The sequence below is a fragment of the Mobula birostris genome, chromosome 2 (assembly GCF_030028105.1).
Source record: "Mobula birostris isolate sMobBir1 chromosome 2, sMobBir1.hap1, whole genome shotgun sequence".
Taxonomy (NCBI): Eukaryota; Metazoa; Chordata; class Chondrichthyes; order Myliobatiformes; family Myliobatidae; genus Mobula; species Mobula birostris.
The window spans coordinates 111,867,821-111,891,907 of record NC_092371.1 but is presented as its reverse complement, the minus strand read 5'-3'; the positions used below and the strand labels follow the sequence as shown (position 1 = coordinate 111,891,907).

General features: G+C 42.9%; 1 protein-coding gene across 8 annotated transcripts in view; it reads right to left on the bottom strand.

Annotated features, from left to right (window-relative positions):
* The window catches only part of LOC140189907 (uncharacterized), a 209,854-nt gene that overhangs the window by 106,292 nt on the left and 79,475 nt on the right, over window positions 1-24,087 (bottom strand). For all 8 annotated transcript variants that reach the window (XM_072246261.1, XM_072246273.1, XM_072246282.1 and 5 more), the window contains exons 21-26: window positions 21,362-21,564; window positions 20,239-20,394; window positions 17,831-17,924; window positions 10,221-10,358; window positions 8,193-8,344; window positions 2,121-2,232 (exon numbers count right to left, since the gene is read on the bottom strand). In XM_072246261.1, coding sequence (XP_072102362.1) covers window positions 2,121-2,232; window positions 8,193-8,344; window positions 10,221-10,358; window positions 17,831-17,924; window positions 20,239-20,394; window positions 21,362-21,564 — 855 coding nt within the window. The remainder of the gene's footprint in view (window positions 1-2,120; window positions 2,233-8,192; window positions 8,345-10,220; window positions 10,359-17,830; window positions 17,925-20,238; window positions 20,395-21,361; window positions 21,565-24,087) is intronic.

The window sequence follows — 24,087 nt, the reverse complement described above, 5'->3', positions numbered from 1 at the left end:
AAACTCCACCAATCCTGGTGTCATCCAAGAATCTGCTAATCCACCTATCTACATTTTCATCCAAACATTGAAACATCTCACAGCAACAGAGGTCTCAACACTGATTCTTGCAGAACATTATTGGTCATGAACCTCCAGCCAGAATAACTGTCTTCCAACTTTACTCTGTTTTATGGCAAGCCATTTCTGAATCCTACATAACAATTCACCCACATCCGTGCATATCAATCTTCTGAAACAACTTACCATGAGTGACCTTATTAAAGTTCCTGCAGATACTGTCCACTGCCTTAGCTATAATCAAAAATACAATCAAGCTTTTAAGGCAGGACTTGCGCTGCACAAAGCCCAGTGCTGACTGTCTTTAAGCAGGCCATGCCTTTCCAAATGCACGTTAATCTCTCAGTACCTTCTCCAATAGCTTCCCTACCACTGCATAATTACCTGGATGACCCTTATTTCCCTTCTTGAACAGAAGCATTCGCTGCTGCCACAGCTCTGAGATCTCACCCAGCCTTTGTCAAAGCCACAGCAATCTCCTCAATTGTTTCTTTCATTAGCTTGGGGCAAATGCCATCAGGCTTGGAGACTTATTCACCTTAATAAAGCTTTTCAAAATACCCAGCACTATCTCTTCCTCAATCTTAAAATGTCCCAGCACATTAGCATACTCCACTCTTCCCTCACAATCCTCCAAACCTTTCTCCTTGTTGAATACCGACACAAAATACTAATTTTCATGGTACCTCAACCGCTCGCTCTGATTCCAAGCACAAATTCCCTCCTTTATCCTTGAGTGGATCTACCCTCTCTTTAGTTATCTTTTTTCCTAAATATAAGTATCAAATGCCTTGGCCTTTTTTTAAACGCCTTCCTAATCACCCACTTGAACACTTTTGTGCTTTCTTTATATTCTACAAGAGCGAGTCTGAATGTAACTTCCCAAATTTTATATGTGCGTCTTTTTATTTCATGACTAGACTTAAGATCTCTCAGGTTATCCGAAGTTCCCTCACCTTACCATCCCTGTCTTTACTCCTTACTGGAACATGTCAATTCTACACTCTGATCAGCTGGTCTTTAAACAACTCCTATGTCTGGTGTTTACTTGCCTAACAGCAGCTGCTCCTCATGCCCCTGAGCTCCTGTCTTATCCTGTCATAATTTGCCCTCTCCAATTAATACCTTCCTACAAGATTCAATTTTGTCCTTACTCACAACCATCTTCAAACATAAGTGTGTTGTGATTACTATTGTAGTCTGTCATTTTCCAAAATGAGGTCCAGTACGCTTTCTCTGCTAGTTGGACTCTCCACATACTGTTTCAAGAAGCCTTCTTGGATGCACAGAAGAAATTCCACCCTATCTACGCTCACAGACTGCACAAAGCAGCAGAGTGCAGAACTCTTGTTTAGTTTCTTGTACCTTCACATGTAGCCTTACCACTGAGGAAAAGGACCTTTCAAATTCTTGAACGTTAGCTTGCTGTCTGTTGCTTGTATACACTGCATCACATTAATTCTTAATAGTGTGTGCAGTTTATTCACATGAGATTAAGTGGAACCTGCAGCAGTCTCTCACATTTCCTGTTAGTTATCTTTTATGTGATCATTTAGGCATGTGTGGTTGGCAAGCTCAATGTTCGTTCCATCTCTGAAAGTCCTTGAACTGAATGGCTTGCAGACTATTTTTGGAAGCAGACATTAGAAACATAGAAAACCCACAGCACAATACAGGCCCTTCGGCCCACAATGCTCTGCCGAACATGTACTTACTTTAGAAATTACTCAGGGTTATCCATAGCCCTCTATTTTTCTAAGCTCCGTGTACCATTGCTGGGATTGAAACTATATACTTAGGCCACAATGGCCAACGACAGCATGCTTCCTACCCTAAAGGGCACTTTTGAAACAGATGGATTTTTACAACAGGGCAATGGTATTTGGTCATCATAACTCACAGTAGCTTTGAATTTTAAAATAAATTATTTTTATTTAATTTGTCCTTTTAAACCCTCTGGGAAGTATACTGAGATCCATTGCTCAAAACTCCTGTACACTGGATTACCAGCTCAGCCACAACGGTATACCTGCAACCTTCACGTTAAAGTCAATACTCACATCATTTTTCATGATCAACCCTGCGACACTCTTCTTCTGAAGGAAGTGATTCAGCATCAAGTCCCGGGGTGTGAGTTTTTCCAGCTGGATCGAAACAAATGCCTCCGGAGGCCTGTAAACTCAACACACCAAGAATGAACCCATGAAAACTGGCAAACACAAAGTACAGTATTAAGACCCTGGTCAGTTCGGCATTAACAGGAAGGAAAAGGAGAACTAGAACATAAAAGCAAGGACATAATGTTGAGCCTTTATAAAGCACTGGTGAGGCCTCATTTGGAGTATAGTGAGCAGTTTTGGGTCCCTTACCTAACATAGAAACATAGAACATGGAAACATAGAAAACCTACAGCACAATACAGGCCCTTCGGCCCACAATGCTGTGCCGAATATGTATTTACTTTATAAATTACCTAGGGTTACCCATAGCCCCCTATTTTTCTAAGCTCCATGTACCTATCCAGGAGTCTCTTAAAAGACCCTATTGTATCCGCCTCCACCACCGTTGCCGGTAGCTCATTCCACGCACTCACCACTCTCTACATAAAAAACTTGCCCCGATATCTCCTCTGTACCTACCTCCAAGCACCTTAAAACTATGCCCTCTCCTGCTAGTCATTTCAGCCCTGGGGAAAAAGCCTCTGACTATCCATACGATCAATGCCTCTCATCACCTTGTACACCTCTATCAGGTTACTCCCATCCTCCGTCACTCCAAGGAGAAAAGGCTGAGTTTACTCAACCTATTCTCATAAGGCATGCTCCCAAATCCAGGCAACATCCTTGTAAATCTCCTCTGCACCCTTTCTATTGTTTCCACGTCCTTCCTATAGTGAGGTGACCAGAAATGAGTACAGCACTCCAAGTGGGGTCTGACCAGGGTCCTATATAGCTGCAACATTGCCTCTCGGCTCCTAAACTCAATCCCACATTTGATGAAGGCCAATGCACCATATGCCTTCTTAACCACAGAGTCAACCTGCACAGCAGCTTTGAGTGTCCTATGGACTCGGACCCCAAGATCCCTCTGATCCTCCACACGGCAAGAGCCTTATCATTAATGCTATATTCTGCCATCTTATTTAACCTACCAAAATGAACCACCTCACACATCTGGGTTGAAATCCATCTGCCACTTCTTAGCCCACATTTGCATCCTATTGATGGCCTGCTGTAACCTCTGACAGCCTTCCACACTATCCACAACACCACCAACTTTTGTGTCATCAGCAAATTTATTAACCTATCCTTCCACTACCTCATCCAGGTCATTTATAAAAATCATGAAGAGAAGGGGTCCCAGAACAGATCCCTGAGGCACACCACTGGTCACTGACCTCCATGCAGAATATGATCTGTCTACAACCACTCTTTGCCTTCTGAGAGCAAGCCATTTCTGGATCCACAAAGCAAAGTCCCCTTGAATCCTATGCCTCCTCAATAAGCCCTGCATGGGGTACCTTATCAAATGCCTTGCTGAAATCCATATACACTACATCTACTACTCGGCCTTCATCAATGTGTTCAGTCACATCCTCAAGCAAGGATGGGCTGACATTGGAGAGGGTTCAAAGAAGGTTCACGAAAGTGATTCCAGGATTGAAATGCTTATCATATGAGGAGCATTTGATGGCTTGTGCCTCACTGAAATTCAGTAGAATGAGGGGTGTTCTCATTGAAACCCATCAAATGTTGAAAGGCCTCAGCAGAGTGGACATGGAGAAGATGTTTCCCATGATGGGGGTAATCTAAGACCAGAGGGCACAGGACCTCAGAATAGAGGGACGTCCATTTAGAACAGAAATGAGGAGGAACTTCATTAGTCAGAGAATGGTGAATCTATGGAATTTGTTGCAACAGGCGGCTGTGGAGGCTAAGTCATTGGGTATATTTAAGGCAGAGGTTGATAGATTCTTGACTAGTCAGGGCATGGAGGGATACAGGCAGAAGGTAAGAGATTGGGGCTGAGAGGGAAATGGATCAGGCATGAGGAAATGGCACAGCAGACACGATGGGCCAAATGGCCTAATTCTGCTCCTATATCTTCTGGCCTTATGGGAATGGCCAGTATAATGAGAAAATAGAATTGTGTAAATGTAAATTCTATCTGGACCTCAAAGAGAATGGTGGATCAACATGAAAAGAGAGGAAAAAAGGGAAAACATTTGTCAGGTCAGGCAGCATCTGTAGAAAGAGAGAATTAACATTGCCGGGTGAAAGTCCTTAGTCAGAAATGGGAATTCACAAGTTGGAGACACAAGAGGCTGCAAACTCTGGATCACAGGGCAAAAAAATAAGTTGTCAGAGGAATTGTAAGGGTCAGGCAGCAGCTATGCAAAGAAATGGATAGTTAATGTTTCAGGACAAGACCCTGAGTGAACAAGATCCCTGGGCAGGATTAAGTTTTTAAAAAAGTTAGTTTTGTTGTAGAGGGGTGGATGGGACCAAGGTAGACCAGGAGATTCCAATGTTTGCAGAGTCATCTGGTTGAGAGATTAATGAAGACAGATAAAGAGAAAACAAGTAGAGAAAAGGACACATAAAAGCCGAGAAATGTAGGCCAGGTTGCCGCTGAGACCCATAACCAAAAGGAAGATGCTGGAAATGCCCAGCAGATTAGTTAGTGTTGTGGAGGGAGAAAAGCTGAATTAATATTACAGATGAATAATGTTACAATTCCAATCTTTGAGCTTACTTCAGACACAAAGGTAAATTGAGAGGCCATTGGGATTACCTGTATTAACTGTCCAGCATTACCTCTAAATTCTGCTCAATCATACATATTTGAATGAGGGCAGAAGTTCTGTTGCTACCCTACCCTCGGGGAAAATATCAAAATATAGCACAGTGGTGTGTCTCACAGGACTTTTAGCAGATGTCAAAGACTGGAAAGCAAGGGCTATTTGGTTTGTCTCTACCCCCTCTTCCTTTGCAGTTTACAACGGTATCCTTCTGTCTGCCATGCTCCATATTCTCTGACATTTTTATGTACAAGATGGAACGAGGGGCTTGTGGGGGGTTGGGAAGGGGGTTAAGAAGGTTGTGAAAATAAGGGCAGGCTGTATTCAGGAAATATGACCAAATACAGGCAATGGCAATACATCAGAAGCTTGTTCAAAATACAGTATATGTGCAAAAAGGATCTAGTGCTTTCCCAGCGTATGTGATGAAAAAACTCTTCTCAGGCTTTCAGCCGGGTACAGGTACCGATTATAACCGACATTTTGATAACAAACTCCACCACCTTCGTCAGGGATGATGCCTGAGTGTGTCTAGTCCAGTGGTATTTATACCCCCATAGTCCATCCCTCTTGATTGGTTAGTCCTCATCCAATCAGGTTTCCACTCTCCCACCTCGTTTACAATCGAATTTCAGTTCTTACTTAAAGCGAGACCTTTGCATTTGTACACTCCCACACAAGCATGCTTTCTCTGATTAAAAATAATTTACATGCTTTTATATGTAAGCTCGAATTATAATTTTAAAGGATGTTATTTTATTTAGACTCTCAAGTTGGGTAACAGCCTGCGAAAATGTATATCCACCATCACTGTTTTTTTAAACAAACAATATAAACAGATAAAATAATGAATTACTAAATAGCAGTTAACATATTGATGTTTCATTATTTTTTTAAGTTTTTCAAAAACTTTTTGCCAACATTGCAGAAAGGCTATATACGATGCTGATCTATTGAAATCTCCTCCACCGCACAATAACATTTCTACTACTCTATCAGTACAATGCTAACCACTCACATCTTGCTCATCCCTGTTCTTTTGATGTTCAGCACTGTCGTTCTGGAGAAAATTGCTGCAGGCAATTTGTAAACTGCAAACCCCTTAAAAACAAGAGGGACACTGGCCAGGAGATTAGTTTTTTTTCCCTCTCTCTGGTAGAAGTGAGGGGGTAATATCAAACAACAGGAACTCTGCAGATGCTGGAAATTCAAGCAACACACATCAAAGTTGCTGGTGAACGCAGCAGGCCAGGCAGCATCTCTAGGAAGAGGTACAGTCGACATTTCAGGCCGAGACCCTTCGTCAGGACTAACTGAAGGAAGAGTTAGTAAGAGATTTGAAAGTGGGAGGGGGAGGGGGAGGGGGAGGTCCAAAATGATAGGAGAAGACAAGAGGGGGAGGGATGGAGCCAAGAGCTGGACAGGTGATTGGTAAAGGGGATATGAGAGGATCATGGGACAGGAGGTCCGGGGAGAAAGACAAGGGGTGGGGGTGAACCCAGAGGATGGGCAAGGGATATAGTCAGAGGGACAGAGGGAGAAAAAGGAGAGTGAGAGAAAGAATGTGTGTATAAAAATAAATAACGGATGGGATACGAGGGGGAGGTGGGGCATTAGCGGAAGTTAGAGAAGTCCATGTTCATGCCATCAGGTTGGAGGCTACCCAGAAGGAATATAAGGTGTTGTTCCTCCAACCTGAGTGTGGCTTCATCTTTACAGTAGAGGAGGCTGTGGATAGATATGTCAGAATGGGATTGCGATGTGGAATTAAAATGTGTGGCCACTGGGAGATCCTGCTTTCTCTGGCAGACAGAGCGTAGGTGTTCAGCAAAGCGGTCTCCCAGTCAGCCAGGTTGCTGTCCAACAGGATCTGATCAACCAGGGAATTCATTTAACACCACTTCAGAAACACAGTGCTTTGACCATTAGGGATTCCTTGTACAGTACACTGAAATGGAAGACCCGACTATGTGCTCGAGTACCGGAGATGGAAACACTTAACAAGGACTCGAGTAACCTGTAAAATGTACAAGGAGGTTTGCTACTAAGCAAGTAATCAGTATCATTACTTAGGATCAGGAGCAAGAAACTTTCAGTCACTTTCTGCTCCACTTCAGTGGTTACAATGATTCACTTCATTGAGTAGGGAATTGTCCTGTTAGCCACCAACAGGATTCAGATGAAAATGACCAGCTATTCAACTGGTCAGCATAAATGCTACCCACAATGATGGAGTAAAACTAGCGGTTTACAGCAATCCACTAAAATTTTTTAAATTCTTTCTTCAGCATGAAAAATTGCACAAGACCATAAGAAAGAGGAACAGAATTCGGCCATTGAGTCTGCTCCATCATTTCATTATGGCTGATTCATTTCCCTCTCAGCCCCAATTTCCTGCCTTCTCCCCTTATCCCTTCATGTCTTGACCAATCGACTCTGCCTTAAATACACCCAATGACTTGGCATTACATGCAAGTTTCTGTATTTGCACCCTGCCTCAGCTGTTTCCGCCAGTGGCTATCCTCCTCCACAGGGATAAGGTTGAGGCTCTAGTGACCTTCCTTCCTCCAGGTGCCTTTGGTATAAGCAGTATTCCTGCCCAAAGCACCACATTTAGTTGGACCAAAGAGGAGAAGTCAAGGTCAGCAAGCTGGCCTGTTGATATCTTACCAGAAGAGTAAGGGTCAACTAGATCTGTAGATGATCAGAGGGCATCATTTCATTCACTTATTACCATCCTTTACTGGAGAATCTCACCCATCAGCTGCTCCTCACATTTCTTTCATTCTTACACACTTGGAGTACTGTGTCCAGTTCTGGTCACATCGCTATAGGAAGGATGTGGAAGCATTGGAAAGGGTACAGAGGAGATTTACCAGGATGCTGCCTGGTTTAGAAAGTATGCATTATGATCAGAGATTCAGGGAGCTAGGGCTTTACTCTTTGGAGAGAAGGAGGATGAGAGGAGACATGATAGAGGTGTACAAGATAATAAGAGGAATAGATGGAGTGGATAGCCAGCGCCTCTTCCCCAGGGCACCACTGCTCAATACAAGAAGACATGGCTTTAAGGTAAGGGGTGGGAAGTTCAAGGGGGATATTAGAGGAAGGTTTTTTACTCAGAGAGTGGTTGGTGTGTGGAATGCACTGCCTGAGTCAGTGGTGGAGGCAGATACACTAGTGAAGTTTAAGAGACTACAAGACATGTATATGGAGGAATTTAAGGTGGGGGGGGGTTATATGGGAGGCAGGGTTTGTGGGCCGAAGGGCCTGTCCTGTGCTGTACTATTCTATGTTCTATGTGTTCTTACACACGGTAATGTGAACACACCTTTTCCTGGCAGCAGAATGTTGCTTTCGAATTCCAAGGGAGCGGGCATTTCCTAGTGGGAAGGCGAGCTGCTGGCTCTCTGATTCTCTCGCTGTGCTGACACCACTCGTACCGGCGATGTTGTCCTGACTCGGATAACCCAACAATTTGTCCTAAAAAGTACAGTGTGATCAAGCAAAATCAGCATTCAGGGTCAAGTAAGTTGAACCGAGAAGGATAAATTTATTTCACTAAGGAGCATTTTCTGTCCTCGGCCATTGAGTAAAGAACATCTTGATAGTTTATAGCCTGGAAGAGTTTCTCACCAGATGACCACTTAGATTCCGTACTTCCCCAGTAATGTCTAAGAGGCCATATAATTTTAAACACATTGTCTAATTCCCCATACTGAACATTTAAGAAAATCCCCTCTCCATTTTCCCTATTTTACATATACAGTTTTAAGATGAAAGGGGAAAGTTCAGAGAATATTTTTGGGCAAGATTTTTGTTTATATAAAGTGCTTGGGACACGCTGCCAGGTGAGGTGGTGGAAGCAGATAGGACAACAACCTTTAAGAGGCATCGAGGTAGACACGTGAACAAGCCGGGAATGGAAGGAAATGGACCACATGCAGCTTTTCTGGGCATTAGGGTCAGCACAGACTTTGTGGACTGAAGGTCCTGATCCAGGACATCTTCAAGGACCGGTGACTCAAAAAGGCAGAATCCACCATTAAGTACCCCCATCATGCAGGAAATGCCCTCTTCTCATTGTTGCCATCAGGGAGGAGATACAGGAGTCTGAAGCCACACACTCAATAATTCAGGAATAGCTTCTTCCCCTGATTGGACAATGAACCTATGAATACTACCTCACTACTTTTTTTCCTCTTTCTGCGTTCATTCGTCATGTGCCATATCATATGATGTGGGCGATCAACACAATGATTGTCCTTGGCAAATTTTTCTAGAGAAGTGGTTAGCCATCGTCTTCTTCTGGGCAGTGTCTTTACAAGGCAGGTGACCCCAGCCATTATCGATACTCTTCAGAGAACGTCTCCTGACATCAGTGGTCATATAACCAGGGCTCGTGATATGCGCCAGCTACTCATATTAAGATCCACCACCTGCTCCCATGTGACCCTGATCAGGGGGCTAAGCAGGTACTACACCTTGCCCAAGGGTCACCTGCAGGCTAGCAGGGGGAACAGCAACTTACACCTCCCTTGGTAGAGATGTATCCCCCTTTTTGCAGTACTTATTTAGTTTTATAGGCATCCGTTAGTCTCATGAGACCATGGATTTATGCCTTGGCGCAGGCCTGGGCAAGGTTGTATGGAAGACCAGCAGTTGCCCATGCAGCAAGTCTTCCCTCTCCACGACACCAATGTTGTCCAAGGGAAGGGCATACAGCTTGGCACCGGTGTCATCGCAGAGCAATGTATAGTTAAGTGCCTTGCTCAAGGACACAACACGCTGCCTCAGCCAAGGCTCGAACTAGCGACCTTCAAATCACTAGACGAATGCCTTAACCACTTGGCCACGCGCCAACACTTATTTAGTTTAACTTTTAAAAAATATATATCCCTTACTATATCTTAGTTTTTATCATTATGTATTGCAATGTACTGCTATTGCATAATAACAAATTTCATGATATATGCCAGTGAAATTAAACCTGATTCTGATTCTATGCTCTTCTCAATCTATTCAGTGTTGTCTGGTTGTCACAACGTTCCAATTAAAGGAGTGTGGATCGGTATCAAGCATACTTTGGACATAACGCCGAATAAATTAATTCAGTATCAGTACCTTCCCCCTTACACCTTTTAGCCGGGCTCTAATAGGAACTAGGCAACATGGAACAGACTGAGACTGTGGAAAGGGAGGGGGATTTATTAAGGATTGTCCCTTAAGTACTCAGCTGGGGAAATCACAGCCTGGTGATTGTGTGCCTGATATAAGAGTTCTGTACAGGTCATGAAGGGCACCAGTGTTTTGGCTCCAACGTTTTAGGGAAAGGTGGAACAACAAAGGTTTTCTGTACCTTAGGGTCCATGGACAGGGCAGCTTTCTCCACAGAGCACAACAGAGCCTGCTGCACCACAGCAAGCAGCGAATTCTTCTGCACAGTCTGACAAGCCAAAGCCACCTGCAAATTCTCTACTCCACGTCCAGCCATCAGCTACAAGAAACAGGAAGGGGAATTTGCAAAACTTTCAAAAAAGTCTGAAAGTTAACAGAGAGAAGAGTTTGAGTGTTCTAAAATGGTGATGTGGAGGAAGCCCATTTTCTGTGCACGCCTTTGCTTGCCTTTGTCTTAGCTGCGCATATGTAATATTACCATCACCTTGCCGAGACAGCATTCAGAAGAGTGCGCGTGTTCCGAGAATCAGATGTTGGATGTGTGAGCAATGTGGTGGCCTCCCCAGTGGAGATTACTGACTGTAATTAGTGCCCTACTGTTGGGTTGCTGATCTCTCCAGTGAATTCAGAGGATTTTGTGAAGAGAATGTTGGTGGGACCTTCCTGTACCTGGAGATGCCTGCTGTAGATATTTCACAGCACACAGCCAAATAGGAGGATAGGGATCACTGTTGCCCCTTAGACATTGAACCTCTTGCTAGGTCTGCTCCTGGTCTTCAGTTTTTAATTAGTCACCAAAATATGCAAGACGGCAATACTGAATTTCATCATTAATGGCTACCTTCACGGCACCAAAATACAGGAAGTGATCCATGTTTTCCTGAAGTTTATTGTTGGAGAATATTCAGGAACAGCTTCTTCCCCTTCACCATCAGATTTCGGAATGGTCAATGAACTCATGAACACTTCTTCGGTCTTTTCCCTCTCTTTTTGCACTACTTATTTTGCTTAATTTTATTTGTACTTCTTAATTCAAGTTATAGTTTTTATTACGTGTGACAAATGTGCAGCAGCCGCAAAACACATTTCACAACAAATGAACCGCAGAACATTACAGCACAGAAACAGGCCTTTTGGCCCTTCTTGGCTGTGCCGAACTATTTTTCTGCCTAGTCCCACTGACCTGCACCTGGACCATATCCCTCCATATCTCATCCATGTACCTGTCCAAGTTTTTCTTAAATGTTAAAAGTGAACTCGCATTTACCACTTCATCTGGCAGCTCATTCCACACTCCCACCACTCTCTGTGTGAAGAAGCCCCCCCAATGTTCCTTTTAAACTTTTCCCCCTTCATCCTTAAGCCATATCTTCTGGTTTTTTTCCTCCCCTAGCCTCAGTGGAAAAAGCCTGCTTGCATTCACTCTATCTATACCCATCATAATTTTATATACCTCTATCAAATCTTCCCTCATTCTTCTACACTCCAGGGAATAAGTTCCTAACCTATTCAACCTTTCTCTGTAACTCAGTTTCTCAAGTCCCGGCAACATCCTTGTAAACCTTCTCTGCGCTCTTTCAATCTTATTTATATCCTTCCTGTAATTTGGTGACCAAAACTGAACACAGTACACCAGATTTGGCCTCACCAATGCCTTATACAACCTCATCATAACATTCCAGCTCTTATACTCAATACTTTGATTAATAAAGGCCAATGTACCAAAAGCTCTCTTTACGACCCTATCTACCTGTGACGCCACTTTTAGGGAATTTTGTATCTGTATTCCTAGATCCCTCTGTTCTACTGCACTCCTCAATGCCCTACCATTTACCTTGTATGTTCTACCTTGGTTTGCCCTTCCAAAGTGCAATACCTCACACTTGTCTGTATTAAACTCCATCTGCCATTTTTCAGCCCATTTTTCCAGCTGGTCCAAATCCCTCTGCAAGCTCTGAAAACCTTCCTCACTGTCCACTACTCCTCCAATCTTTGTATCATCAGCAAATTTGCTGATCCAATTTACCACATTATCATCCAGATCATTGATATAGATGACAAATAACAATGGACCCAGCACTGATCCCTGTGGCACACCACTAGTCACAGGCCTCCACTTAGAGAAGCAATCCTCCACTACCACTCTCTGGCTTCTTCCATCGAGCCAATGTCTAATCCAATTTACTACCTCTCCATGTATACCTAGCAACTGAATCTTCCTAACTAACCTCCCGTGCGGGACCTTGTCAAAGGCCTTACTGAAGTCTATGTAGACAACATCCACTGCCTTCTCTTCATCCACTTTCTTGAAAAACCTCCTTGAAAAACTCCAACAGATTGGTCAAATATGACCTACCACACACAAAGCCATGTTGACTCTCCCTAATAAGTCCCTGTCTATCCAAATATTTGTAGATCCTATCCCTTAGTACTCCTTCCAATAATTTACCTACTACCGATGTCAAACTTACCGGCCTATAATTTCCCGGATTACTTTTAGAGCCTTTTTTAAATAACGGAACAACAATCCTCCGGCACCTCACCCATAGATACCGACATTGTAAATACATCTGCCAGGGCCCCTGCAATTTCAACACTAGTCTCCTTCAAGGTCTGAGGGAACACCCTGTTAGGTCCTGGGGATTTATCTACTCTGATTTGCCTCAAGATAGCAAGCACCTCCTCCTCCTCAATCTGTATAGGTTCCATGACCTCACTACTTGTTTGCCTTATTTCCATTGACTCCATGCCAGTTTCCTTAGTAAATACAGATGCAAAAAACCCATTTAAGATCTCCCCCATTTCTTTTGGTTCCATACATAGCTGACCACTCTGATCTTCATATGCCAGTGATGTTAAACCTGATTCTGAGGCCAATGTAGCACTGTGTTTGTAAACACTGTTGTGAAGCACCCTGGGGTCTGGTGGGATCAATACACTGAGGCACTGTATAAAGTCATTGTGTTTGTCATTGGTTTCAGTAATCACTTCATTCTATTTCTTGCACTGACACAGGGTAAATGCATTAAGATGCCACTAAACCCATTCTACATACTATGGCAGATTCCACTTTGTGACGTTGACCGAGCTAGGGCTGGAAAGTTCCCTTTAAACCACATCCGTATTGTTTTCCTTTCTTAGTAATATCACACGACTTTAGTGTAATGAATAAACAGAAAAAGTAATCCCCAAGAAGTCATAACCACCATATATTTTACTTAGACCGCAAAAACCTTTCCAAGGCTTTTCAAATCAAGTTTATAGTTATTTAACTATATACATTTATATACCAGGGTGTAAAGCACTGTAGTACACAAAACACGCATATAACACACAATAACTTAGGAAAGTAGGGATAAAAAATTACAGATGAATTATGCATACATAAAGTACATAAATTAAATATAGTCAGGTACAGAACAGATTAATCAGTGACACTTCGAATGCAATGTGGCAGGGAGCTCTAAAGCCTAATGGAAGAAACTACTTCGCATCCTGACCGTTCTTGCATCGGAGTCTCCATCCTGATGTTAGAAAGTCAAAGAGGATGCTGGATGTATAGGTGGGATGTGGGATAATTGATAATACTAAGGGCCCTGCACACGTAGCCCTCCAGTGTTCAGTCGGTAGAATAAGACTGGATTACTGGGAACTGTACCACCAACTTACAGGACAAGTCACTCAGGGCCTTGGGACTATATATGCATTTTTTTGCGTGACTAGTTTTCTTTTTGCTCACTGTTTTGAGCGTGCTGCGTACGTTTTGCACCTTGGTCCCCGATAGGGCATTGAAGAATGCAGTGGAACAGAGGGATCTAGGAATAATGGTGCATAGTTCCCTGAAGGTGAAATCTCATGTGGATAGGGTGGTGAAGAAAGCTTTTGGTATGCTGGCCTTTATAAATCAGAGCATTGAGTATAGGAGTTGGGATGCAATGTTGAAATTATACAAGGCATTGGTGAGGCCAAATTTGGAGTATTGTGTACAGTTTTGGTCACCAAATTATAGGAAAGATGTCAACAAACTAGAGAGAGTACAGAGAAGATTTACTAGAATGTTACCTGGGTTTCAGCACCTAAGTTACAGAGAAAGGTTGAACAAGTTGGGTCTTTATTCTTTGGAATGTAGAAGGTTGAGGGGGGACTTGATAGAGGTATTTAAAATTATGAGGGGGATAGATAGAGTTGACGTGGATAGGCTTTTTCAATTGAGAGTGGGGGAGATTCAAACAAGAGGACATGAGTTGAGAGTTAAAGGGCAAAAGTTTAGGGGTAACATGAGGGGGAACTTATTTACTCAGAGAGTGGTAGCTGTGTGGAATGAGCTTCCAGCAGAAGTAGTTGAGGCAGGTTCGATGTTGTCGTTTAAAGTTAAATTGGACAGCTATATGGACAGGAAAGGAATGGAGGGTTATGGGCTGAGTGCAGGTCGGTGGGACTAGGTGGGAGTAAGAGTTTGGCACGGACTAGAAGGGCCGAGATGGTCTGTTTCCGTACTGTAATTGTTACATGGAACGCTGTTTCGATTGGCTGTATCCATGTATAGCTCAACGATAATTAAACCTGATTTGATCTTTGATTTGAAATGTCCCCAGTGGATGGTAGGGAGACCCCTATGATCCTCTCCTAATTATTTTGAACTTCTGAGATCAACATTACCATCTAAATTTCATACCTTCACCGTGGAACAGACCACTTCAAACAGAAGAGTTTTACGCTAGAGTTCAAGACCATAAGAAATAGGAGCAGAATTAGGCTACTCAGCCCACTGAGTCCGCTCTGCCATTTCATCATGGCTCATCCCGGATCCCATTCAACCCCATACACCAGCCCTCTCACCATATCTCTTGATGCCTCCACCAATCAGGAATCTATCAACTTCCGCTTTGAATATACCCACGGACTTGGCCTCAACCACAGTCTGTGGCAGAGCATTCCACAGATTTACCACTTTTTGACTAAACAAATTTCTCCTTATTTCTGTTCTAAAAGGTCCCCCCCCCCCCATTTTTGAAGCTGTGCCCTCAAGTTCTGGATACCCCCACCAGTGGAAACATCCACTCCACATCCATCTTATCTAGTCCTTTCAACATTTGGTAGTTTTCAATGAGATCCCCCCGCATTCTTCTAAATTCCAATGAGTACGGAGCCAAAATGCCAAATGCACCTCATATGTTAACCCCCTTCATTCTCGAAATCATCTTTGTGATCTTCGGATGGATTCTCTCCAATGACAATACATCCTTTCTGAGATAAGCGGTCTGACTAGTGTCTTATAAAGCTTCAGCATTACCTCCTTGTTTTTATGCTCTATTCCCCTTGAAATAAATGCTAACATTGCACTTGCCTTCTTTACCACAGACTCAACCTGTAAATTAACCTTCTGGGAGTCTTGCACGAGGACTCCCAAGTCCCTTTGCACCTCTGATGCTTGAATTATCTCTCCATTTAGGTTATAGTCTGCACTATTATCCCTTCTACCAAACTGCAATATCATACATTTCCCAACACTGTATTCCATCTGCCACTTCTTTGCCCATTCTCCCAATTTGTCTAAGTCCTGCTGCAATCACATTGCTTCCTCAGCACTAATCTACCCCTCCACCTACCTTCGTATCATCCACAAACTTTTCCATCAATTCCACTATCTAAAACATTGACAAACAATGTGAAAAGTAGCGGTCCCGATACTGACCCCCGAAGAACACCACTATTTACTGGCAGCCCACCAGAAAAAGCCCCCTGTCGTTGCCTGTCAGCCATTCTTCTATCCATGCCTGTATCTTTCCTGTAACGTCATAGGATTTTATCTTGTTAAGCAGCCTCATGTAAGGCACCTTATCAAATGTCTTCTGCAAATCTGAGTAAATGACGTCCACTGTCTCTCCTTTGTCCACCCTGCTTGTTACTTCCTTGAAGAATTCTAATGTATTTGTCAGTCAAGACTTCCCTTTACAGAAACCATGCTGATTTTGACTTTTTTTTAATCATTGGCCTCCAAGTACTCCGAAACCTCGTCTGTAATAATGGACTCCAACACTTTCCCAACTAGTAAGGTTAAGCTAACTGCCCTATAATTTCCTCTCTTTTGCCTTCCTCCCTTCTTAAAGAGTGGAGTGACATTTACAATTTTCCAGTCCTCCAGCATGCCAGAATCAAGTGAATCTTGAATGATCATGACCAATGTATCCATTATCTTTTCAGCAACCTCTTTCAGGACTCTGAGATGTAGACCATCTGGCCCAGGTGACTTATCCACCTTAATACCTTTCAGTTTGCCTAGCACTTTTTCCTTTGTAATAGCAATGGCACTCACTCCTGCTCCCTGACACTCACGGACCTTTGGCACACTGCTAGTGTCTTCCACAGTGAAGACAGATGCAAAGTACCCATTCAGTTCATCTCCATTACTACCTCACCAGCATCATTTTCCAGTGGTTCAATATCTACTTTCACCTCCGTCTTATTCTTTATACAACATTAAAAAAACATTTAGTATCCTGCTTTATATTATTGGCTAGTGTGCCCTCATATTTCATCTTTTCCCTTCTTATAGTATTTTTAGTTGCCTTTTATTGGATTTTAAAAGCTTCCCAATCATTCAACTTCCCACTCACTTTTGTTACCTTATATGCCCTTTCCTTGGCTTTTATGTGGTCCTCGTCAGGCACGGTTGCCCAGACCTGCCATTTGAGAACAACTTCTTCTGTGGGACATATCTGTCCTGTGCCTTGTGAGCTATTCCCAGAAACTTCAGCCATCTCTGTTCTGTCATCACCCCTGCCAGTAACCCCCTCCAATCCACCTGGGCAAGCTCCTCTCTCATGCCTCTATAATTCCCTTTATTCCAGTTTAAGTTCTATTGTATCAAGGATTGCACTTTTTGGGATTAAAGAACATTTAGCTTTTCCCCTAAAACTCTAAGTCAATTATTGGAGAAACAATAAATCCAAGATTTATTCCATCTGTAAGGTATTGTGTTTTTTTTTACAACTTCATTGCCTCATGCAAGTTTAGTTAAAACAAGCACAAACAAATTTGACCAAGTTCAATCTTATTCACTGGTCACGTAGTTGAAAGGTTATCCACCCCCTCCGTATTTTGTTAAGCCCTTTCCAAAAATACTCAAATGATTGACAAATGCCAGCTTTTAATGGTATTCCCACTAGGACAAAAAAATTTTTTTCAAAAGCAGAGGTCAAAGATGCGATGCATCTGTCGAGTGAAAGTGAGATTTTATGACTTTATTTAATTATCCAGTATGCAATGGAAAGTCAGCACTTCGCTGTCCGAAAGAACATCAGAAGCAACATTTAGTATATTTTAAATCTGCTTTAATGACTATTCAAGCTATTTCTGGATACATGCTGAACAGTCTAACTGTATACTCTGACTCTACAGACCCTGCATCTTACACTTTTTCTATTCCAGCTAAGTTCCTCCAGCACTCTTTTTGCGTGTTACTTGGACTCCCAGCACCTTGTTTGTTTGTTCCAGTCCACTGGGCAGCCGCAGTCTGTAAGGAGTTTGGTACATTCTCCCCGTGACCACGTGAGTTTCCTCCGGGTGCTCTGGTTTCCTCCCACAGTCCAAAGGCATATCGGTTAGTGGGTTAATTGGTCGTTGTAAATTGTACACTGATTAGGCTGGGGTTATTCATGGGGTGCTAGGCAGCGTGGCTTGAAGGGTTAGAAAAGCCTATCTGAGCAGTATCACAATAAGTAAATAAATAAATAAAACTGAGGCTGATTCTTTACCTATATGATATTCCCCACTAAACAAGACGCTCACCTGAAGAACTGCTTCCTTTGTGCGAAAACTGAATTTTCCTATATGGTTTTCATCTACTTCCTGAATCGCTAATGGCAGGCTTGAGGGAGCATATCTGTGGATTGAAAAACAGCTAGGATATTAATTCAGAGCAGCACACAAAAAGCTGGAAGAACTCAGCTAAAGAGGGAAATGGACAGTTGACAACTTGGATCGAGATCCTTTATAGGGACCTTTCATTAGCTATTAAATCCCTATGTTTAAACATTTTAGTGTTCTGGAGGGAATAACTTCCATATTAAATTAAGTAAACCATTTTAATCTTTACTCTAACATCCTTCCACATTTGAATTATGTCCTCTAAATTTTCTCCCAGGATAAAAAGCAATTTTAGTAGCTACACTTGTAGATTTGGAGGGAGAAACAATGATGAAAAATAATTGGAAAGGAGGAAAGAAGGAAAAATTAGATTAGATTAGATTATGAGGACACTCAGTCCTCGTTTATTGTCATTTAGTAATACAGGCATTAAGAAATGATACAATGTTCCTCCAGTATGATATCACAGAAACACAAGACAGACCAAGACTAAAACTGACAAAAACCACATAATTATAACATATAGTTACAACAGTGCAAAGTAATACCGTAATTTGATAAAGAGCAGACCACGGGCACGGTAAAAAAAAAGTCTTAAAGTCCCAATAGCCCCACCATCTCACGCAGACGGTAGAAGGAAGAAAACTCTTCCTGCCATGAAACTCCAGTGCCGCAAACTTGCCGATGCAGCACCCTGGAAGCACCCAACCACAGCCGACCCTGAGTCCGTCCGAAAACTTCGAGCCTCCGACCAGCCCTCCGACACCGAGCACCATCTCTGCCGAGCGCTTCGACCCCGCCCTGGCCGCCAAGCAACAGGCAAAGCCGAGGATTCAGGGCCTTCCCCTCCGGAGATTCTGGATCACACAGTAGCAGCGGCAGCGAAACAGGTATTTCAGAAGTTTCGCCAGATGTTCCTCCGTGCTTCTCACGTCTGTCTCCATCAAATCAGGATTGTGCACGGCATCCTACTTGACAAATAACAGATATTCATTACCGGAGTGGCCGCTGCGCGCTACATCGCGCCGCCTTCTCTTTAGGTGCCTAGGTGCCATCTAGGTGCCTCTAAAGTCCATTACTAACTGAAGGGTGAGCAATGCCCACTTTCATGTTATATTGCTTTCCCAGGACACAAGGCCATTCAGCCCATCGAGCCTTTGGACTATCAAAGGAATGCCATTAGTCCAATCCCCCTCTTAGCCTACAGCCTACTTTGTTTCACGTTTCTAACCACTCTGCAACTCGAGGGGTATCTTACATCAATTACCCCACAAAGATGTCTGTAGCTTGTTAGAGGAAACCAGAGCACCTGATGGGAATTCAAGCAGTCACGTGCAAACTCCACCCCGGTCACTGGGTTGGTGCAGTGGCAACACCGCCTGCGTCACCACTGAACTTGGTAGACTTTCAAGAGACGGTAGACAACTGACAACAGTGGAATATATCAAGTACGCGGGGTGGGTGGAGTAGAGGGCTGGGAATCTTCCGCATCAAGAGACGCTAGTGCAGAACTGGATGGGTGGCTGTGGCCTGCAGCCGTCGACACAGCGCTGAACCGAGTGACTCGGTGGCTGCAGCCACAGCAGTCGGCTCCTGGACCCGCTTCACTCGCCTCAGCAGCTCGTGGCAGCACACTCACTTTTGAGGATTCAGCTGTTTGGTGTTTTATGTTCTGTGCGTTATCTGTTCACTTTGCGCGATTTGTTCTTTTTTAGGCCTGTTTTATGGTCTTGTTGTGTGGGGCTTTTTTTTTAAAACAGGTTCTATGGCATTCTCTTGTGGCTGCCTGCAAGGAGGCGAATCACAAGGTTGTATACTGTATACATTATAATAAATCTATGTTGAACTTTTGCCAGTTTTAATGATTTTATTGTTGACTTTGGCATTTTCTCATTGGCCTCCACCTTTTCAATAGGTATATTTAATGTCAGAGAGAAGTATATAATATACACCCTGAAATTTCTTTTCTTTTGCAATGACTTTGGCTTTTTTCACTGACTTTGATATTTTCCATCGAATTAGATTACTTCTAGTGGGCAAAGCAACTTCGACACACCAAATAGCAGAAAAATCTGACAGCTAACTGAAACATCTTTAGTCATCAACCATGCAGTGCATTAAAAAAGTGTTCTAACAAAAGTAGTTACTTTCTCCACAGATGGTGTCTGACCAGATGAGTATTTTCAGGAGTTTGTTTTATTTCATGTTTCCTGCACCTGCAGTTTTTTTAAAATTGTTTGTTGTTAGGACAAAGAAAAAGGCAAATAGCTTAACAAATGTACAGAAACCGACGGTGCTCCCTTGACTGTGAGCACAACGTTGACTACTACCTGTCAATGCTACTGTCATCGTCCAGTAGACTCGTGATGAAGACCGGAGGTGGCTGGTCAGCTTTCTCCTTGTGAGTTGCAAATTCAAACTGCACTGGCCGCAGATAGAGATGGAACTCGTCAAAGCCCATCTGCACAGCAACAGACTTGTATAACCTGCAAAACACAGATGTACTATAGAAGTGGATCATCTTGAAACTGTCAATTTTAAGTAAGTGGAATTTACAGTACAATTTATTCAGTTCTAACGAGATATGAAACTACAATCATAATAACTAGTAGATATATATATATATAGTCAATGTTTAAAAAAAGTGTTCAATAATATGTGTCAAGGGAGTTGAGTTCTTATAAGGAGTTTGTATGTTCTCCCTGTGACCATATGGGTTTCCTCCCACAGTCCAAAGACGTACTGGTTGGTAGGTTAATTATTGTTGTTGTTTTGGGTGGCAACCTTGCCATTTGTTTAGCACTTGTCTGTTTTTATGAGGCCGAGTTGCTAGGAGTCAAGGAGCCTGCCGGATTTGAACCTGGCACCACTCGGCTTGAAGTCCGGTGCAGGTGCCACGACACCACTGGCTAATACGTCAAAGGAGGAATGTTAGAATTATTTAGACTTAGAGGTAAACAATCTGATTGCAGCAGTTTTAAAAATAAATCACCCTTAATGTGCTGCTGGGTGAAGTAATCTCAAAACAAGGCAAGAACATATAGGAGAGCTTCCATTCTGTTGATAATTAATGATAAAGACAGTACGTAGGAAGGAAGAATACACGCTCAAACATTAGTTTTTGACTTTCTTATTAACTAAGTTTTTTTTTTAACCTGGTTAAGCAACAAAAGATAATCCTCTCTTACACCATTCAGTAATAAGATGAGATTTTTAAAACCATGCGACCTTACCAATGTTGCCTAGTTTAGTGAAGAAAAGGGAAAAAAAAGCATTGGGCGAGCCTGACAATGGTCGTCTTTAATTCATGGTGACTTATGCGTGCTTGGCTTTGAATAGAAGCCTGGGATGAGGTCTGCTGCTTGGGAAAGGGAACATCATGGGAAAGATAAAGAACAGAGAGATTGTAAAGTCACTCCATTCAGGAGATGAGGACAGATCAGAGGAACTCACTGAGCTAAAAGGGCAGCCTCAGAGGCAGTTTCCGTCAGGCGGTGGCGCAGTGTGATGATCTCCAGCAGTCTGCAGAAAGCGTGCAGCGCAAAGGCTTGTTTATCTGCTCCTTGTCTGCTTTCACCCTCTTCAGTAACGTCCATAAATGAAAGGCCAACATCTCTGACAAAGACTGGATCTTCAATAAACACACCCGAAAACAGCTGGAACAGCAATAAGATCAGCTCAGTGATGGTACAGGATTAGGTCAAAGTCATATTGAACACCATCAACTAATATCCAATAATTGTGTTTGAGTTATGGGATTGAATTTAACTCCATACTTGGTTCAAGGGAAATATACCCCTTGGCCCTATCTTCTAGGTCACAGTTACAGGACATTCCAAAACTAGTGTCAACAGAAATTTCCCCGCAGAGTCTAGAGGCTCAATCCAGTGCATGGGAAAGGAACTGAAGGAATAGGAGTATGAACAGGTCGTAACAGTTTGAGAATAAAGGGGAAGCCTTTTAGGACCAAGATTAGGAAAAACTTCCTCACACAGAGAGTGGTGAATCTGTGGAATTCTCTGCCACAGGAAACAGTTGAGGCCAGTTCATTGGCTATATTTAAGAGGGAGTTAGATATGGCCCTTGTGGCTAAAGGGATCAGAGGGTACGGAGGGAAGGCTGGTACAGGGTTCTGAGTTGGATGATCAGCCATGATCATACTGAATGGTGGTGCAGGCTCAAAGAGCCGAATGGCCTACTCCTGCACTTATTTTCTATGTAACACTCGTTCAACCTGATCTGCCAATCAAAATCTTGGCCTGCTTTGTACTTTATCCTCTTTCTTGCCTAACCTCTATGCCCCTCAATTGTAGTCCAAAAATCTATCATTCTGTCTTGCTCATATCTAATGACCAAATGTCCACACACCTATGGAGTTGAGAATTCCAAAGATGGGCCTGTCTCTGAATGATAAAGTTACTCATTATCCCTGCCCTAACCCATGAGCCTCCAGAAGATCCTCCCTGTTTTCTTGCCAAAAAAAATCTCCATCCACACCCTACTCCTTCAGTATCATCGAGAGGACATGGCCGCAATCAACACAAGGAAATGTTGGAGTTGGATTGGGCACGTGATCGGAAGAGAGGCCAACTCCATCATCAAGACAGCCCTTAAAGAGCGGAAGAAACGCAGGAGACTAAAGTCAACTTGGTGTCATGCCACAGAGGCAGAAATGAGGACCCTGAACCATACTTGGGACACAATTGAGAAGATGGCCAAGGACAGACAGAGATGGAAGATAGTCATTGCTGCTCTAAGTGCCAGCGGCTTAACGGACAGTAAGAGAAGAGAGAACTGGGCAAATCCTTCTGGCGATACTAGTTCCTGATTCTCTAAACAAAGGAGAAAGCCAATAGACATCTGGCCTATCAGGGCCAGGATTCTGAAGGTAACATCTCACTTTTCTAAACTCCAGTGAACCAAGGACAATCTTTCTTATCCTCATTAGATAATCCCTTCATCCCATACCTAGATTCTGGAGATCTAAGCTTGGACATATCCTCAAAGTCCTATGTAGCTGCAGCAAAATATCCAACATCCTCCAACAGCTGTGCAACAGGTGCCTTCCTAATTCCTTGTGGTACCAGCCTGATTATCTTCATGTGTTCCATGGACCAACATACCAATTTCCCTTTGTACACCATTAATTAGTGTTCATCATTTAAGCAAAATTGCTGTCTGCTTTATTCAACCAGTCTGTACGTCTCATCGATTCTTTGCATCTTCCAATCGCTATCCTTTTTCTACCAGCTTCCTGGGTCTGTCAGCCATATACAAAAACAACCGCAGCATAACAGTAGCCCACTTTGGCAGCTTCCGCTTTGGACATCTGCAGTGATCATCTGTAAAAACTCCACAAATTAATACTGCAGGTGGTAGTCAGGGGGTCAAAATCTGAGCAGGCAAGTCCTAAGCTCAGTTTCAAGCCTCACACAATACACATGAAATATTTATATCTGGCCTAAGATGCAACTGAAAGTGAACAGCATAGTAGTTTTCAACCTTTCTACGTAACAACACTGTACTCAGTTGGATGAAGTTACTATCCTGTGAATTAGCTTTGATCTCTGTTATAAAATAGATAATATAGTTTCATTGGTGAAACAGCACCGTAGTTTCCCTGGGAAGCTGAAGTTTCCTCCTAGATAATCCATTACAGACTCTCAGGTCTTTTTTTTTTGCTTGGACACAATCAGCAATTCAAGAAGAAATTGTAATGAAAACTGTTTTAGACCATAAGACATGCCATTTGGCTGTTTGAATCTGCTCTGCCATTTAATCATGGCTCTTTTAACCAGATTTTCCTGCTTTTTCCCTGTAACCTTTAACCTCTTCACAAATCAAGAATCCGTCAATCTCTGCCTTCCATACACCCAATCTCTTGGTCTCCATTCCCTTCTTTGGCCACAAATCCACCATCCTTTGGCTAAAGAAATGCCTCATCTCAGTTTTAAAGGGACGTCCCTTTATTTGAGGCTGTGCCACCAGATCACAGACTAATGGAAATGTCACCTCCACGTCCACTCTATCCAGGCTTTTCACTATCTTGTAATGAAACTCTCCTCACCCTTATGAACTCCACTGAGTACAGGCACAGAAACATCAAATACTCCTCATATACTATACTAATCCGTTCAGTCCTGGAAGTCCTTGTGAACCTAGGATCTTTCCCTTCATTC